This window comes from Plecotus auritus, assembly GCF_963455305.1.
Source record: "Plecotus auritus genome assembly, chromosome: 3".
Taxonomy (NCBI): Eukaryota; Metazoa; Chordata; class Mammalia; order Chiroptera; family Vespertilionidae; genus Plecotus; species Plecotus auritus.
In genome coordinates, this window is record NC_137772.1 from 204,439,304 (window position 1) to 204,458,953 (window position 19,650).

At 39.0% G+C, this 19,650-nt stretch overlaps 1 protein-coding gene across 1 annotated transcript in view; it reads left to right on the plus strand.

Annotated features, from left to right (window-relative positions):
- Positions 1-7,939, plus strand: part of LOC308244314 (uncharacterized protein) — a gene marked incomplete at its 5' end in the record, with an annotated part of 97,145 nt that extends 89,206 nt beyond the window's left edge. The window contains 11 exons of the mRNA XM_080660250.1: positions 468-624; positions 1,013-1,087; positions 1,489-1,666; positions 2,086-2,309; positions 3,398-3,616; positions 3,787-3,917; positions 4,661-4,751; positions 5,875-5,943; positions 6,287-6,389; positions 7,100-7,141; positions 7,765-7,939. Coding sequence (XP_080516376.1) covers positions 468-624; positions 1,013-1,087; positions 1,489-1,666; positions 2,086-2,309; positions 3,398-3,616; positions 3,787-3,917; positions 4,661-4,751; positions 5,875-5,943; positions 6,287-6,389; positions 7,100-7,141; positions 7,765-7,787 — 1,312 coding nt within the window. The 3' untranslated portion in view covers positions 7,788-7,939. The remainder of the gene's footprint in view (positions 1-467; positions 625-1,012; positions 1,088-1,488; positions 1,667-2,085; positions 2,310-3,397; positions 3,617-3,786; positions 3,918-4,660; positions 4,752-5,874; positions 5,944-6,286; positions 6,390-7,099; positions 7,142-7,764) is intronic.
- Positions 7,940-19,650: the final 11,711 nt, after the last annotated feature.

Here is a 19,650-nt window from a genome sequence, read left to right on the forward strand (position 1 = left end):
CACCAACCTATGAACCAGGTCACAGTTCGATTCCCAGTCAGGGCACATGCCCAGGTCATGGTCTCGATCCTTGATGTGGGGTGTGCAGGAGGCAGCCAATTAATGATTTTCTCTCATCATTGATGTTTCCACCTCTCTCCCCCTCTCCCTTCCTCCCTGAAATCAATAAAAATATATTTTTAAAAAAGAAAATGGAATTTTGGGTAGTGGGAAGTCTGGAGACTGCAACAAACATTTCATGAGAAAAAAAGTGAAAAGTATAAACTCTGGAGAAACCAATAAAATTGACAGAATTACAGAAGAGACTCATATTTGTTGGACAAAGAAGAGAATAGTCAGTATTCTAGTACCATTTCCCCACCAATTCCCCCCAGTAATTTCCTTCACTGAGTTATGAACATCCGTGTCCGGAAGCAGTGAACAAAGTGAGCTTGTCCTCATGTCTCGGTTTCTTCTTTGCTGGACAGGCTCACTGCATTTGTGCTGAAGGCCTTTTCTCAAGCCCGGTCACACATCTTCGTGGAGGACTCACACATCATGAATTCCCTCACCTGGCTCTCACAGAAGCAAAAGGACAATGGCTGTTTCCAGCGCTCTGGATCACTGCTAAACAACGCTATTAAGGTGATACCTCGAACATTTTTCTGGTTCCTAAAGATGGTGCTATATCAGAGCAATGATGCTCCTATTGATTTCCTCAAGACCTGGTGACATAGCTTTGAGGGAGGATGGTAGACTCTAAAGCTTTTGATATCTAGCAACAAATTAGCAGTTTTTTATTGAATGAAAATAGTGTGCAAAAAAAAAAAACCCAATATATTACTAAAAGTGAGGGAAAGGGATTTGGGACAGATTCAAGATTTTTAGGGTGGAGGAAGAAAGAGGAAAATCAATTCTATTACTCAAGAAAAGATGCTTTTTAGTTAAGATGCCCACAGGGAAATGTAGGCTTAGCCAACTCTGGCTGATGAATATTGGAGTGTTTTAGTATCTCTGCCTCTGATCCTTACAGGGTGGAGTAGATGATGAGGTGACGCTCTCTGCCTACATCACCATTGCTCTGCTGGAGATGCCACTGCCTGTCACTGTATGTACTAGCACATTCCTTGTACCTGCTTCTCACAAATGTAAGAAAAAAAAGTCATGAGACTCTAAAGAAATGAGTTGTAGTTTTTGTGTTATTTAAATTCAGTATATTTCTCTGGAACATAAAGGACTACATCCTTTTGGAAGCTGTAGAGGAAATTATTCTCTGGTTGATCTATGAGGCTGTACAGGCATCTTGGGGGTTTTAATCGGGAATTATTAGCCTGGGGACAGTGCATTAACCTGGTCCTGCTATCTTAACACATTGTGGACCAGTAGTTTTATTGCTAGCTTTACCCAGTGGCCAGATAAGTGATTGGCCACAAGCCTGAGAACAGAAAACACGAGAATCCTCGTGATCCGTCCTCACTGTGTTAAGATCTACTTTCTTCTTCTTTATAGCACCCAGTGGTCCGCAATGCTCTATTCTGCTTGGAAAGGGCATGGGAATCCACTTCAGAAGCCCAAGGAAGTCTTGTCTATACCAAGGCATTATTGGCCTATGCCTTTGCCCTAGCAGGAAACCAGGCCAAGCGAAGTGAGCTGCTTCAATCACTGGACAAAGAGGCTGTGAAAGAAGGTAAGAGCTGCTTCTGCAAAATTTACTTCCAAAAATCACCAGTGAAGAAGAAAGAGGACCGATTGAACGCATACCTATCATGCCACACTATACATGTTATGTTATCTTATGTTATTTTATTATGATAATAAGAATATCATTAACCAAAAACAAATTCTCTAGGTAACATGAATTATTTAACCAATTCACATATTGTTAACTCTATACAGCCCATCTTCTAATATCGTACAAGTATGTAATAAACAGAAAGACACATGGGACCTTTCTTTACTTTCTTGGCAAAGATTTGCTGGATTGTTGTTTACTTAATACTTTTTCTTCACTTATGTCGATTCAAGAGCTCTAATTATAATGATGTCATGAATTAGGTTTCGAAACCATTCTCTGAGCTTACAATTGTGTCTTTTTCCATTTCAAAGGGGACTCAATCCACTGGCAACGTCCTGGGAAACTTCAGGAAGCTGAGGCATTCTCTTACCAACCCCGGGCTCCTTCTGCTGAAGTGGAGATGACATCCTACTTGCTCCTTGCTTATCTTACCGCCCAGCCTGCCCCATCTTCAGAAGACCTGTCTGTAGCTTCACGTATTGTGAAATGGATCACCAAGCAACAAAACCCCACTGGGGGCTTCTCCTCCACTCAGGTCTGTGGAGAAACTCTAGGAAGAAAAATAAATATACGAATACAGAGGGAGACACAATCATATTCTACGAGTTGAATCATTGAATAGTGTTTCTAATCCGTACTTCCTTCCTTCCTCCACCACAAAGGTTCCAGCCTCATTATTTCATATGTGGATTATTGCTCTGTTTAAAGTCCCAGATCTTTTCTCCTGTAAAGTAGTTAATCTTCCTAAAGCAGTGTTTTTATAAGATTACTTTCCTGATAACATAAATATTTTTCATCCAAAGACTAAAATTAGGTAATATTTTACCCAAAATATTTCCTCTCCCCAGTAAACATGAATATTTCCATCTAGTTAGACTGATCCCTTCACTTTTTCTGGCATTGGCTCACTCCCTTTTCTGTGTCATCAGTTACAACATTTCTCACACCTGATACTCCCTGATGCCTCTCTTCTGTTTATATAAACTTTTCTCATTATTCCGAGATAACCATATTTTTCACCTTCTACTCTACTATTTTAGCTCTAATTTCTTCAACTTTCTCTGAATTTTTATAACAAATATGCTATATAATAAGAGAGGAATATACTAATTAGCCATTATGCCTTGAGGCTTAACAACCAACCACATAAAGACCAGATCACGGATCTGCAGGAGGGTGGGGCAGCAAACTCCAAGTGGAGTGAAAAGCTACAGGAGGGGACAGGGCAGCAAGCTATGGGGGCCTATAGGAGGGTGGGGCAGCGGGCAGAGAGCTACAGGAGGGTGGCAGAGAGCTACTGGCGCACGGATTCGTGTGCAGGGCTATTAGTTTTTATATAAATTTATAAATTTTTGAAATAGCCTCTGCTTTATGTCAAATATTTGAGTCTTCTTTCCATGTGTATATTGTAAGCTACTTGAATGAGGAAACTTCTTCTTCAATTCCCCCAAAGTATCTATAATAGCTCATGATTAATAACCATGCCTGAGCTGAATTGAAATTCAGTTAATGAACTGTGTTTATAAATATATAACTCTGAGAGAGAGACATGTTTATATGGTTTACATCTAGTATGATTTTATTACCTTTCTCTCCTGTGATTTCTGCACCCATATTTTTCAGGATACGGTGGTAGCTCTTCAAGCCCTCTCCAAATATGGAGCAGCGACTTTCACTAAAAGGGAGAAAGCAGCTACAGTCACCGTCAAGTCTTCACAGACCTTCTCGGAAGAATTTCAAGTAGACGATGCCAATCGCCTATTGCTGCAGGAGGTTGCATTGCCAGAGATTCCAGGGGAGTACAGCACAACAGTGTCAGGGTCAGGATGTGTGTATCTCCAGGTGAGACTGCCAGGGTTTGGGGGATGCTATAAATGGGGGGGAAAGTCTCAATAATTATATTTGAATTTCAAAATGGAAAAAGAAATGTGTGGTAAGGGGAGGTATGAATCACCTAGAAGAAATAGACTATTTGAGTGAAAAATTAAAGGATTTTTTTCTATTTGTTTTAGACATCTCTGAGATATAACATCCTGCCCAAGAAAGAAGGGAAAGTTCCCTTCACTCTGAATGTTGATACTCTTCCCAAGAATTGTAATGGAGCAGCTGCTCACAGGAAATTCCAGATTCACATCAACATTAGGTAAATCCTAAATCACTACCACAATTTTTGTAGAATATGACAAAATGGATTTTCTTGTGTGGGGGAATGCCATTACCCAAGTCACACACAATGAAGGTAGAATTCTTGCAATATTTACTAACAAGTATTCTTCACTCTTACTGAAAAGTTTTAAACATTGAGAATATAATGTTGCCATATCTGCAGAGTGCAATTTCATAAAGATGGGTTTTCCAAACAACCATAACAGAAGCAAATAGAGTAGATGGAGCAGCAGAATGGCTGATAGAAATAGAGAACACTAGAAATAAAAGAGAAGGGAAGACTTCTTCCTTCCTTCCTTCCTTCCTTCCTTCCTTCCTTCCTTCCTTCCTTTTCCTTTCTTTCTTTATCTTTCTTTCTTTTTCTTCCTTTCTCTCTCTCTCTGTTTCTCTCTCTGTGTGTTTCTCTCTCTCTCTCTCTCTTATCCTTACCCAAGGATGTTTCCATTGATGAGAGAGAGAGAGAGAGAGAGAGAGAGAAACATTGATGTGAGAGAGATACATTGATCAGTTGCCTCCGGTATGTGCCCCAACCAGGGATTAAACCTACAACCTAGGTATGTGTCTTGACCAGGAATTCGAACCCGAGACCTTTCAGTATACAAGACAATGCTCCAACCAACTGAGCCACACCAGCCAGGGCAGGAGAAGGGAAGATTTCTATCATGAATAAATTCCAAAGAATTTGTTTGAATGCCTTGTCCCTATGACTTGACTTCATAGTTATATTGGAGAACGACCCAGCTCCAACATGGTCATTGTGGATGTAAAGATGGTGTCCGGCTTCATACCTGTGAAACCATCAGTGAAAAAGGTAAACTCTAAGTCCCTTACAGATAGCAGAGTCATGATAAATGTTGCCTTTATGCTCATCAATTTTCTTTCATTGATTCCATTTTCAAGAAGTTTACTCCCTCAAACTTGCTTCTCTAGTGTTTCCATCATTTTAATAGTGGGTATCATTGTTATATGGTCTCAAGTAAAAGCATGTTTAATAAATACTATGGTTAATAATGTTCCAACAAGGCCTGAGACATCTAGGGGGACATGGAATGGTGTTGAATTATCTTCCAACTATACCTAAAAAGAAAAAGGGAGGATATACAGGATGTCCAAAAAAATGTATACACACTTTAACAGCTGATAACTCAATTGAAAATGAAATGTATTTTAATAAACACTGCCTTTATAATTTATTCAAAGTGTGTGCATACATTTTTGAGGACACCCTATATCTTATATATATGTATATGCATATAGAGTACGGCAAAAGTAGGCTTACAATTGTAAGTACACAAAATAGAGTTTATCCTTGTATTATTTATTAATTATTGTATTATTTTCCATATGAACAACTGTAAACCCACATTTGCCCACCTTGAATATGTGATATATGTAAAATATTATACTAGAGGCCCAGTGCACAAATTCGTGCACGGTGGTATCTGGCTGGCCCAACCCCGATCGGGGCCTGATCAGGGCCAAGCCAGCTGGGGGAAGCGGCCTAGGGCGATTGGCCGGCAAGCCCCTCCCCTGAATGGGGTTGGGAGGCAATTGGGGGCTGGGAAAGCCAAGGGGAGAGGCCGATGGCCAATCGGGGTGATGGGGGCTGATTGGGGGCAGGGCTGGCTGTGGGGAGGGGCTGTGGGTGGTAGGCCGGCTAGTCCTGCCCCCTATTGGGGTAAGAGGAGGCAATCAGGGGCGGGGTCAGCCAGGCGGAGGGGCTGCGGGAGGTTAGCCAGTTTGCTGGTCCCAGTGGGTGTCATAGCAACCAGTCGTTCTGGTCACTGGATTTTTATATATATAGATATTCTGAAGAATTCAAAATTATCAGTTAGATGTTTCTGAGTAACCATTTAGATTATAAATATCTGAAAACTGCTCTCAGCCTGAAATTTCTTCATCCCATATCTCTGTCTTATCCTCCTGGTCAACAGCTCCAAGAAAGGCCTCAGATTCAAAGGACTGAAGTGAGCACCAACCATGTCCTGATTTACTTCGAGGAGGTAAGATTCTCTGTGACTCCGCTAGATCTGGGAGAAGTGCCAGGGGTCCCCACAAAGCAGTACAGATTCCAGATGGTGCTTTTCACATACACAGGTGAGAGAGAAGAAAATAACTACATAGGAAAATGAATCCAGGACTGGTCAGCAATGCTCAGTTTACTGCATTTGACTGTCCATAGAATTGCCTCTTTAATGTCACTGAGTGTGTTACGCAAGTCCCTAAATGTCTCCTTCTTTCTGTGAGTTTTCTTACAAATGGATAGCATACTATCTTAAGAAGAGAGAATGATGATTAGTAACTAAGTTAATCTTCCATTTTAATTCGGTTTTTCTGTCTCTCCAGCTAACCAAAGAAGCCTTGAGTTTCTCCTTCTCGGTGGAACAAGACATCCAAGTAGATAATTTAAAACCAGCTTCAGTAAAAGCCTATGATTATTATGAGACAGGTGAGTGGGATTCAGACATGCTGAACTTCGGGGGGAAGAAAGACTAACCTAGGAAACCCCACAATTTGTTACTGGAAGAAAAAGTGAGTTTATGGCCACCAGATAATCATGCTCCTATACCTCTCACCTGACCCCTAAACAAGTCTTAGAATCATTCTTATAAATTGATCTCGATTCCAATCAAGAGCATGTACCTCCGTTGCAGGCTTAATCCCCAGCCCTGGTCTGGTTGGGGTCCGTGTGGGAGGCAATCAATCGATGTTTCTTTCTCTCTGTCTCTCCTCCTCCCTTCTACTCTCTCTAAAAATAAAATAAAATAAAATCAGTGAAAAAATAGCCTCTGGCAAAAGCACACAAACAAAAACTTTACTCCTTCTTAGTTTAAGGGAAGGTTCAGCGAGGAAGGTACAACTCCAATGAGAAAGACACAGCTGTGAAAGAGGCTGTGCAGTGCTCTATAGAGGTAGAAACTGTCTTCCGTCTGTGAAACCTGCCCCTCCATTCTGTATCCAAGCCCAATATTCTCTCCTTCACTCTTCCACCCCAGTCCCAAATGGCTTAGTACAGAAGGAAGTCACTTTTATTGGCTCCATAATTATTTTTATACTTCCTTTCTTAGCTTACATTATACAGTTTATTTACAATTCACTGCTCATCTGCCTGGTGCTGAATGTCTTCACTCTCCCTGTCTCATCATGTTTGTGTTTCAGAGGAGTTCACCATTGAAGAGTACAGTGCTCCATGCAGTGCTGGTAAAGTAGAAACAGATATCTAATGCCAACATAAAGAAAATAAATATCTGTTGTCTGCACAATGCTGATTCTTGAATATCTCTTTATCAAATTGTAAAACTCTCTGGGGCAACATTTATGAATTAAAGTATTTCAAATGTATTATAGAATTTCTCAGTAGAATAATTCACGTGAAGTATAATTACTGGTGTCTGGGATAACTTGTTTGAAGATGAATTCATTAATATGCTGCATATAAAAAACAAGTAAGCTAATATTTACTTTAGGTTCCATACCTAGTGGTAATACATTTATCACCTGTGACCTTCCTAAGTGTTTCTAAACTTAGACTAGGAAACTTTTCACTGTAAATATCCATACAGCACAGCGTGAGAGATGCGATCTACAAGACCTTCCTCTAGAAGTTGACAGGGTTCATCTTTGACAGTAGAACACTTGCTGGGAGACCTTCAATTCTCCACTTTAAAATATAAAAAGAAAAAACTAAAACAGCTCTATCACAAAAAATAATTAAAATATATTAAGTTTAAATATATATTCTTTATAAATAAAATGTGAACAATTATTCTTTTAGTAGAACACAGAATTTCCCTAATATTTCTACCTTTCCTTTTACTGTGTAGAATCTGAACATGGAAATGCTTGAAAATGGAAACATACGGGTCTTATCAAATGAGATTCTCCAAAAACGAAGAACAAAGACTTATCAGGAGAAAAGATAGTGGGGGAAAGAATGAATAGAAATTGGAAATAGATAAAATTTGTATGTTGAATAAATTTATGACATTTACAACTCTATTTTTTCTTTTGTTCTTTATCAATGTTATATTTCCCTTCTGAAATATGTTCCTATTCCCCACAGTGTTTTTAAAAACACTAAAATATTATACAAAGAAGTGCATTCAAAAACACTTCAGATAAAATGGAGTTGCAAAAAATGGTCAAGTAACCCACAGGAAGGTAGGAAAAACACAATTTTCTAAGCATTGAAACAACTAAAATGTCGATCAATAGGTGAATGATTGAACTAACTGTGGTATGTACATTCATATCACGAAATACTACTCAGCAATAAAAGGGAGCAAACTACTGATATACACAACTTGGGTGAATCTCAAAAACTTTTGCTAAGTGAAATTAAAGCAAATTTCAAAGGGTCATACTATATAATTCCTTTTATATAGCATTTTTGAAATGACAATATTTCAGAAATGAAAAAAATAGTAATTTCCAGGCTTATGAATGATAGAGCAAGGGAGAAGGGTGTGACTATAAAGGGATAGCATTAAAGACATCTTTGTGGTGATGAAATCTTGACTATAGGAAAAGAAAAGGCCTGATTCAAGTTTTTACATTTAATTCCATCTCAAATTATTTGTTGTCTGTTGGGTGATAAGTGAGTATCAAAATGGACTTTCTTGGGTGAGAGAGGAGGGAATAGGGGACATTTGTAATAAAGTCAACAATAAAAAATAAACAAAAGAAAGAAGGAAAGAAAGACAAAGAAAGAAAGAAAGAAAGAAAGAAAGAAAGAAAGAAAGAAAGAAAGAAAGAAAGAAAGGAAGGAAGGAAGGAAGGAAGGAAGGAAGGAAGGAAGGAAGGAAGGAAGGAAGGAAGGAAGGAGAAAGAAAGGAAGGAAGGAAGGAAGGAAGGAAGGAAGGAAGGAAGGAAGGAAGGAAGGAAGGAAGGAGAAAGGAAGGAAGGAAGGAAGGAAGGAAGGAAGGAAGGAAGGAAGGAAGGAAGGAAGGAAGGGCTTTTCTTCTCATGCAGCTTTCTGATAGTCCCAGTTTCATTTATTGACCAATTATATATTTCTCTGCTAATAAAAAGTGCCTCCTTTATCACACACTAAGTTATCATACATTCTAAGGCTTGTTTCTGAGTGATTTATTCTATCCCATTAATTAGCTAGATGGTCTAGTCTTTCATAAACTCCTTGTTTCTCTGTTTTCATGTTTTCTTTGTACTACTAAGCTCATTACTTATTCCAAATAAAACTTTGAAATCCATTTATCAAGTTAACTATCTCCATAGTCATATTGGGTACTTAGTACAGCATTGAATGTGAATGAATTTATAATGATTATGCATGTCAGTACTTTACAGTATTTAGCCATCCCTACTTAGCCATATTTTATCTTTATTTATTCAATTCACATGAAGTGAATTCTAATTCTGACGTAATTTCTGAATATGAACCGAACTACAAGTCAAAATTAAAGATTAACTTTATGGACATACATAATAAGATAAGTTAAAAGCATAAAATAATGTATACATGGAAAAAGTATAAAGAGCTGGACAAAAATAAAATTACAAGATAATGAAAGAACAAAACAATATTTCTTATTTGTTGATAGGAACCATTGAAAAATTTTAGCTAGAGAATATTTCAGATTCACATTATGAGAGTTTATTTTCTAGGCAGTGATGGGAAGAAGAAAGCAAGTTTCTGATGACCTCCAGATACATAGCCCATTTGCGCAGAACTGCGCTCTCTTCTTCAGGCTACATCCAATTTTTTAGCTCAAATATTTCTCTTCCAACATACATTATTCCACATTCTTAAAAATTGCTTATTTTCCTCTAATTTATAGACTCAAATTTCTTTGAAAACCAAATCTGTGTCTTTTTTTTTTTTTGTCTTTTTCTAAAATATATTTTTATTGATTTCAGAGAGGGAGAGATAAAAACATCAATGATGAGAGATAATCATTGATTGGCTGTCTTCTGCACAGACCCCACAGGGGATCAAGCCCACAACCCGGGCATGTGCCCTGACAGGGAATCAAACTATGACCTCCTGGTTCACAGGTTGACACTCAACAACTGAGCAACACTGGCCAGGCCCAAACCTGTGTCTTTTATTATTATTATTATCTTTATTGTTGAGATTATTATAGATGTCTCTCTTTTTTCCCACCATTGCTCCCCTCCACCCGGTTCCGCCTTGCCCGAGGCCTTCGCCACCCTATTGTCTGTGTCCATAGATAATGCATATATGCATATAAGATCTTTATTTAATCTCTTACTGCCCCCTCTAACCCCCTTCCCTCTGAGAATCATCAGTCTGTTCCATTTCCATGCCTTTGATTCTATTTTATTCACCAATTTATTCTGTTCATTAGATTTCTTATTCATTTATTTTAATTTTTAGATTCAATTGTTATAGATATGTATTTATTGTCATTTTATTGTTCATAATTTTGACCTTCTTCTTTTTCCTCTTCTTTTTTTTTAATGTATTTTATTTATTTTAGAGAGGAAGGGAGAGGGAGAGGGAGATAGAAACATCAATGATGAGAGAGAATCATTGATTGGCTGTCTCCTGCATGCCCCCTACTGGGGATTGAGCCCACAACCCAGGCATGTGCCCTTGGACAGAATCGAACCTGGGACCCTTCAGTCCCCAGGCCAACGCTCTATCCATTGAGCCAAACCAGCTAGGGCTTTTTTCCTCTTCCTGAATAATATCCTTCAAAAGTTCATATAATACTGGTTTGGTGGTGATAAACTCCTTTAGCTTTTTCTTATCTGTGAAGTTCTTTATCTGACCTTCAATTCTGAATGATAGCTTTGCTGGGTAGAGTAATCTTGGTTGTAGGTCCTTGCTATTCATCACTTTGAATATTTTTTGCCACTTCCTCTGGCCTGCATAGTTTCTGTTGAGAAATCAGCTGACAGTCGTATGGGCATTCCCTTGTAGGTAACTAACTGTTTTTCTCTTGCTGCTTTTAAGACTCTCTCTTTGTCTTTTGCTCTTGGCATTTTAATTATGATGTGTCTTGGTGTGGTCCTCTTTGGATTCCTTTTGTTTGGGGTTCTGTGGGCTTCCTGGACTTGTAAGTCTATTTCTTTCACCAGGTGGGGGAAGTTTTCGGTCATTATTTCTTCAAATAGGTTTTCAGTATTTTGCTCTCTCTCTTCTTCTGGCACCCCCATAATGCAAATACACTTGAAGTTGTTCCAGAAGCTCCTTATACTATCTTCATATTTTTGGATTCTTTTTTCTTTTTGCTCTTCTGGTTGGGTGTTTTTTGCTTCCTCATATTTCAAATCGTTGATTTGATTCTCAGAATCCTCTATTCTAGTGTTGAATTCCTGTATATTATTCTTTATTTCAATTAGTGTATGCTTAATTTCTGACTGGTCCTTTTCCATTTTTTTTTTTTTTTTGGAGGTTTCTAGAAGATTCTTGAGTAACCTGATAACTTTGGTTTTGAACTCTATATCTAGTAGTTTGCTTTCTTCCATTTCTTTCATTTGTGACATGTTTCTTTGTCTCTGCATTTTGGCTGCTTCCCTGTGTTTGCTTCTATGTATTGAGTAGAGCTGTTATGTCTCCTTGAGTTGGTAGAGTGGCCTTGTGTAGTAGGTGTTCTATAGGGCCCAGTGGCTCAGCATCCCCAGTCACCTGAGCTTGGAGTTCTAGGTGTACCCCTTTGTGGGCTGTGAGCACAGTCTTGTTGTAGTTGAGACTTGATTGCTATTGGTGTCACTGGGAGGAATTGACCTCCAGGCCAATTGGCTGTGAGAACCAGCTCTGACTACAGTGGGAGAGCTACTGTTCAGGAGACATCCCTATGGAGCAGGACTTGCTTCAGTGGGGCTTTGGTGCTCACTAAGTCTGACTCTTGAGTGTGTCGCTTATGGATGTGTAAAGTTGTAATCTGGTATGGTCTGGCACTGACCACTGGTACACTGGCTCTTGGGTCTCCAAGGACGTGCAAAATCAGCCACTGCCTGGGGCCACCCAGTAGGAACTACAGAGAGATCTACAGATTCCTCCTCTTTGTATCGGGTTTGCAAGTGCCGAGATGAGGCCCAGCTGTGAAGCAAGGCAGGCTGGTGCTGGTGCTGGGTCTTTGGGCCTTTTATTGACAGGTTTGGGGCTCCCTGACCCAGCTGCAGCAAGAACAGGCCATTCATATGCAAAACCCCTTGGGTGGGTTGTAAATTGGATGAGGCAGGGTCTTAGGGAATCATCAGGGTGGAGAAAACAGAAATGGCTGCCAGTCAGCTCTGCGACCAGGGACATCCCAACATAGGAACAATGATCCCTGCGAGCACCTTTGTCTGGGAGAAAGCCGCCCCTGAGTTCCTGCCCAGATACCAGACATTCCAGTTCCTCCTCGTATGTGTCTGTGTCTCCCAAAGCTTCACCCTACTGCTGGAGCTCAGAAGAAGCAGCACCTTGTAAGTTCAGTTCATGGTGCTGGCCTATTAAGAGGAGGAGCTGAGTCTCCAGCAGCCTCTGTGTCACTGAGTCCCACTCCTCACTGGTTTTTACAGCCCATATTTCATACTGCCTGTAAGGACTACTTTTCCCAGCTCTGGGATCCTGGGCTGAGGGTCTGGAGTGGAGCTAGGACCCCTTGCTCCTCTGGCAGCCTCCACAAAGGCGATCTCCCTCCAATTATAAAAGGGGCTCACGTGGATGCTGGACCAGCCCATTCTGTGCCTCCACACTTCTTACCAGTCTCAGTGTGCTTTCTTCTTTACTTCTCTAGGTGTAGGACTTCCATTCAGCCAGCTTTCTGGTGGTTCTGGATGTTGGTTGTTCTGTATTTTAGTTGTAATTTTGATGTGGTTATGGGAGGCGGAGAGTACAGGCCTTTACCTTCGCCTCCATCTTCAAATCGTCTCTCCAAACCTGTGTCTTAATCATGTCTGCAGCCTGCTCATTCACATAGTGCTGGGAATGTGGTAGGCACTCAGTAAAACAAAGGAGTGATTAAATAGATTGGTGCCTGAGTCAGCATATTCCCACAGGTACAGTAGATAGAGGAGAAATGGAGTAATACAAAGGTATTAGCATACACTAGTACAGAAAATGAGCTACTAGGAAGAACATTTTCATTGAAACTTGACTTATTGCTTAATGTTTCACAAATACTCTATGGAAAAGATTTGCATAATTTTGCAAAGTCAGATAAATAAGGGGAAAAGGAATTTTAGTTATTTATTAAGACTTTAAGCAAAACATATTTAAAAGTACATTTTACACATTAATTGAGCTCTAAGAGGAAAATCATTGCCTCTAACTAGCTGTCAGCAGTTATCAAAAGGGTAAAACAGCCCGACCGGCGTGGCTCAGTGGTTGAGCAACAGATTTCCCAGAGCATGGCCCTGCCAATACCTTGATTTCTGACTTGTGGCCTTCAGAACTACGAACCAGGAGATCACAGTTTGAATCCCAGTCAGGGTACAGGCCTGGGTTGCAGGCTCAGTCCCCAGTAGGGGACATGCAGGAGGCAACCAATCAATGATTCTCTCTCATCATTGATATTTCTATCTATCTCTCCCTCTCCCTTCCTCTCTGAAATCAATAAAAATATATTTTTAAAATAAAAGAGTAAAACAAATTATCTCTGTTATGGGTTGAATTGTGTTCCCCCAAAAGATATGTTGAAGTCCGAACCTTTGTATTACTCCAGTCTCTGCAGATGCACTTAAGATGTAAGTTAAGATGAGGTCATACTGAAGTAGGATTGATCCTTTATCCAATATTACTGTTGTTCCATACAAGAGGAAAAAGACATTCAAAGGCAGGCACATGCAAAAGAAAAACAAAGTCAGACACACAGGAAGAATGCTCTGTGGTGGTGGAGGCAGAGACAGGAGCTCCAAGGATTGCTGGTAACAAAAGAAGTCAAGGGAAAGGCAGAGAACTGATTTCCCAGAGCATGGCCCTGCCAATACCTTGATTTCTGACCTGTGGCCTCCAGAACTATGAAAAAATAGTTTCGCTTGTTTTAAGTCACCCAGTTTGTTATGACAATTTCTATAATATCCAATTAAAATAACATATTTTCATTCATTGGCCCAATTTACTTAGTTCCGTGGTCGGCAAACTGCGGCTCGCGAGCCACATGCGGCTTTCTGGACCCTTGAGTGTGGCTCATACACAAAATACCACGTCCTGGGCAAGTCTATTTTGAAGAAGTGGCGTTAGAAGAAGTTTAAGTTTAAAAAATTTGGCTCTCAAAAGAAATTTCAATCGTTGTACTGTTGATATTTGGCTCTGTTGACTAATGAGTTTGCCGACCACTGACTTAGTTCATTCTTCTTTGTCTTTTAAATCAGAACAAAAAAATGAGAAGGTCCCAAGTGATTGGCGAAGGAAGGAGAAAGCAATGACATTTTTTTCACTGTTTTATCCAACAATGAAAATGTCTTGTCCCAAAGCTAAAAACAAACAAACAAACAAATAACATCTGAGATATGGGTTCATTTTTCACTTCTAGCCCTCAGCCATCTTTATAGCTTTTCTCAAAAAACAAATGAAACTCTTCTTGTTATTCAAGTTCTCTAGGAAGAGTTTTCTTGTTCATTTCTCCTGTGGTTATAAGAAAAATGGAATAATTCATAATAAAAATTTAAAAATCCATGAGTCATTACTGTTGTTGGAGTTCAATGCGTGTTTGGGTGAAAAGGTTGATTTGTAGATTTTAATCCATCCTGTACATGCCCTCAAGAAATGTGTGATTAGTCTTTAATATAAAGCAGAAATATTATTGAAGACCATTCTTCTTAGTCATTTTAAAAATATAAGGGAATGTGAGAATATCTTTATGATTTTTATTTAATATTCTCAGTTATTTTTCTTTTAGAATTTAAGAATCGGGATTAACAAAATGGCATTAAAATTAAGAATATTCAAGGCACCAAAGGCAAAAGTTCTTCAAGGATTCAAGTTATTGTTGAACAAAGTTTTGCCTGAGAAAATCTGTGCCAATGTAAGGTGTACTTAATCCGATAAAAATTAAACTTGTCAAGTCCAGTAAATGACCATTGATACTCAAAGTCTGTTAATACAAAAACCATGCAAAATACTTTCATCATCATTACACTTGAGTAACACTTGGCCCCAAATTATCTCTTCACTGGAACTGAGTAGCTGAAGGTAAAAATAAATTTCCTCTTCGTACCAGGCATTTAAAAAAAATGGAACACAAAAGGGAATGTCTTTGTCAAATATTTTAGAGTAAAAGATGACTTTTTTATGATTTTAGATAGAAAGAGGAAGGGAGAGATGGGGGAGGGAGAGAGAGAGAAAGAGAGATAGAGGTCATTTTGTTGTTCCACTTATTTATGCATTCATTGGTTGCTTCCTGTATATGCCTTGATCAGAGATCAAACCCACAACCTTGGCATATCAGGACAACACTCTAACCAACTGAGCTATCCAGCCAGGGCTAAAGATCACGTTTTCTATAAAATATTGTGTAGTTCATAGTGGGACTCAAAGATGGATAGTATTAACTGTGCTAGGTACACATATGTGTGAAAATTTATATTGCCAGGCAAACTTAAAATGAATACACATCAAATATTTTTAATTTAACCTATTAATTAATGAAATAACCATTTCAAAGAGCATCCAAAAAAAACTGTTAGGATAAGAATGATGGGTTAAGTGTAAAATTAAATAACATAAAATATGTAATAAAATCTTTGGTGTTATCTGTTCCACTGGACAGAAATTATTTTTATTTGCATATATTCCTGACAAAAATCAAAAGTAATGTCATTTAGTCTGGAAACTTTCATTTGTAATAAATAATGAAATGAACTAAGTCTATTCTCAGATACTCCTTAAGTAGCCCTTGCCCCGAAGTTGTATTAATTAAAAGAATGTGCTCCAATTCTTTTGCTTTTTTTCTAAGTTCCTGATAATTTTCCTGATAGTCTTCTCTCAGAAAACTTATATACCCAAGAAAGTTGAAAACATATTCACAATAGTCTTCTCTCCAAAGATTATTCTTATTTTTTAAAACAGAAGATGGTAGTCTAATTAGGTTTGGACTAATTATTTCCATAGGTGCATAGGAGGGTTAATTAGCTATTTACCTCCTTGAGTTTGTCTGCAAATCTTGAGACTTCAGTATTGAGCAACCACTAAGACCACATAACTCATTTGGGTCCAGAAGCTTTTATATGGGATATTGGTTTACACTTAAAAACCTTACAACTTATTTTACCTTTTCTTTCAAAAATGGACAAATTCATCTTAAAATTCATTTGGAGTTGCAAGGAGCCAAGAATGGCCAAAACAATATTGAAAAAGCAGGACAAAGAAAGAAGATTCACACTTCCTTATTTCAAAACTTCCTACAAAATTACAGCCATAGAGACAGTAAGGCACTGGCAAAAGAGTAAACATATAGATCAATAAAATAAAATTGAGACAGAGAAACCAAGATGGCGGCATAGGTAAGCACCTAAACTGCTGCCTCGCACAACAATTTCAAAACTACAACTAAAAGACAGAACGGACACCATCCAGAACCACAGGAAAGCTGGCTGAGTGAAAATTCTACAACTAGAAGGAAAGAGAATAGCTCACAGAGAATTGGAGGTACGGCAAAGGGGCTTTGTGCGCGCAGAGAGGAAGGGCGGCTGAGAGCCTGGCTGACTTTCTCTGGCGGAAGGGGGAAGGAAGCCTCCGACCGCACTGAACCCCAGTTCTGACTGCACTGAACCCCAGTTCCGGGCGAACCCCTGGGGACCCACGCTCTTGTGGGGGGAGTCTGGACTCTCGGGCGGAGACTCGAGCTGGGAAAGGCAGAAGTCTGAAGGCGCACGTGGGCCAGTGCGCACAAAGGCTGCGGAGGTTGCCACAGGCTTTCCCTAGAGGAAGGGAGTCAGAGGATCCTGACTGCACTGAGCCCCAGTTCTGACTGCAGTGAACCCCAGTTCCAGGCGAGCCCCTGGGGACCCACGCTCTTGTGGGGGGAGTCTGGACTCTCAGGCGGAGACTCGAGCTGGGGAAGGCGGAGGACTGAAAGCGCACATGCGCGCAAGGGCAAGGCTGACAGGAAGCCAAGACTGAGACTCCACCCCATCCAAGCTGAGCACAGAGGCTATTGCAATTTGGCAAGTCTAATCCTATAAGGCTGTCTCCAGCTCCGAACTTCTCCCAGCATAGACACAGCTGATCCTTACAGCCAACTGGCCTGGAGGTCAATTCTTCCCAGTGATACCAACAACAATAAAGACTTAATTACAACAAGGCTGTACACACAGTCCACAAAGGGGTGCACCAAGAGTGTCCACCTCAGGTTAACTGGGGAAGCAGACCCACTGGGCCATATTGGAAACCTAGCACAAATATCTACCTTACCAACTCAGGGAATCAGTGAAAATGCAAGGTCAAAGAATCAGATCACAAACGAAAGAAATGGAGGAAAACAAATGACTGGATATAGAATTCAAAACCACGGTTATAAGGCTTTTTAAGAATATCCTAGAAAAGTCCGATAAATATAACGAGACCCTCGAAGATATGAAAAAGGACCAACTAGAAATTAAACATACACTGACTGAAATAAAAAATATTATACAGAGACCCAGAAACAGAATAGAGGAACACAAGAATCAAGTCAAAGAATTGAAATACAAAGAAGCAAAAAACACTCAACCGAAAAAGCAAAAAGCAAAAAAAAAAATCCAAAAAGTTGAAGATAATGTAAGAAGACTCTGGGACAACTTCAAGCGTACCAACATCAGAATTATGGTGGTGCCAGAAGAAGAGAGAGAGAAAGATACTGAAAACCTATTTGAAGAAATAATGACCGAAAACTTCCCCCACCTGGTGAAAGAAATAGACTTACAAGTCCAGGAAGCCCACAGAACCCCAAACAAAAGGAATCCAAAGAGGACCACACCAAGACACATCATAATTAAAATGCCAAGAGCAAAAGACAAAGAGACAATATTAAAAGCAGCAAGAGAAAAACAGTTAATTACCTACAAGGGAGCACCCATACGACTGTCAGCTGACTTCTCAACAGAAACTATGCAGGCCAGACGGGAGTGGCAAGAAATTTTCAATGTGATGAATAGCAAGAACCTACAACCAAGATTACTCTACCCAGCAAAGCTATCATTCAGAATTGAAGGGCAGATAAAGAGCTTCACAGATAAGAAAAAGCTGAAGGAGTTCATCACCACCAAACCAGTATTATATGAAATGCTGAAAGGTATTCTTAAAGAAGAGGAAGAAGAAAAAAGTAAAGAGAAAAATTATGAACAACAAATACATATCTATCAATAAGCGAACCTAAAAATCAAGTGAATTAAAAACCTGAGGAACAGAATAATCTGGTGAATATAATAGAATCAGGGGCATAGAAAGGGAGTGGACTGATAATTCTCAGGGGGAAAGGGGTATGGGGGGTTCATGAAGAGAATGGACAAAAATCATACACCTATGGATGAGGACAGTGGGGGGGAGGTAAGGGCAGAAGGTGGGGTGGGAAATGGGTGGAGGGGAGCTATGGGGGGAAAAAGGAGAAATAATTGTAATAATCTGAATAAAGATTTATTTACAAAAAATCTGCAAAAAAAAGCAAAAAAAAAATAAATAAAATAAAATTGTAATTAAAAATAAATAAATAAATAAATAAAATAAAATTGAGGGTCCATTGGTAAAACTTTTACTTTATCAAAATTTAAAAAGTTGGTGCATCAAAGAATACTATCAATAGAGAAAAACAAGCCACATGAGGAGGGAATATTTGCAAACCATATATCTAATACATATCTAGTACCCAGAACATATGAAAAGTTCTTACAACTCAACAATAAGAAAACAAACAACTGGATTAAAATATGGTGAAGGAATTGAACAGAAATCTCTCTAAAGAAGATATAAGAATGGCTAATAAGCTCATAAAAATATGCTCAACATCATTAATGAAGGAAATGCAAACTCAAAACCACAATGAGACACCACTTCATACCTACTAAAATTAACATAATAAAACAAACAAAATAACAGAGAATGGCAAGTGTTGGCAAAAATGTGGAAAAAAAATAGAAGCCCTCAATATTACAGGTGGCAATGTAAAAAATCTGCAGCTCCTGGGGAAAACCGTTTAGCAGGTCCTCAAAATTTTATACAAGAGTTCCCATGTGAGTCTGGCTGGCATGGATCAATGGTTGAGCATTGACCTATGAACCAGGAGGTCATGGTTCGATTCCCAATCAGGGCACATGCCCAGGTTGCAGGCTCAATCCCCAATGTGGGTTAATTAATGATTCTTTCTCATCATTGATGTTTCTGCCTCCCTTTCCCTTCCTCTCTGAAATCAATAATAAATATATATTTTAAAAAAGAGTTCCCATGTGACCCAGCAATTCCACTCCTTTTTCTGTACCCAAGAAAATTGAAAATGTATTCACACAAAAAATTTTATGCAACTGTTCATAGCAGAATTATTCATTATAGCAAAAAGTGAAAACAACCCAAATGTGTTATCAATTGATGAATAAACAAAATATGGTACATTCCTACTATGAAATAATTGTCACCTGTATAAAGAAATACTGATACATGCAACAACATAGGTGGACCTTCAAGATATAATGCTAAGTGAAAGAAACCAGACACAAATAATTAGATAGTGATGGTGGTTATATAACACGGTGAAAATACTAAAAATAACCTAGCTGTACACTTTAAAATGGTGACTTTTATGTAGTATTAATTACATTTAAATAAA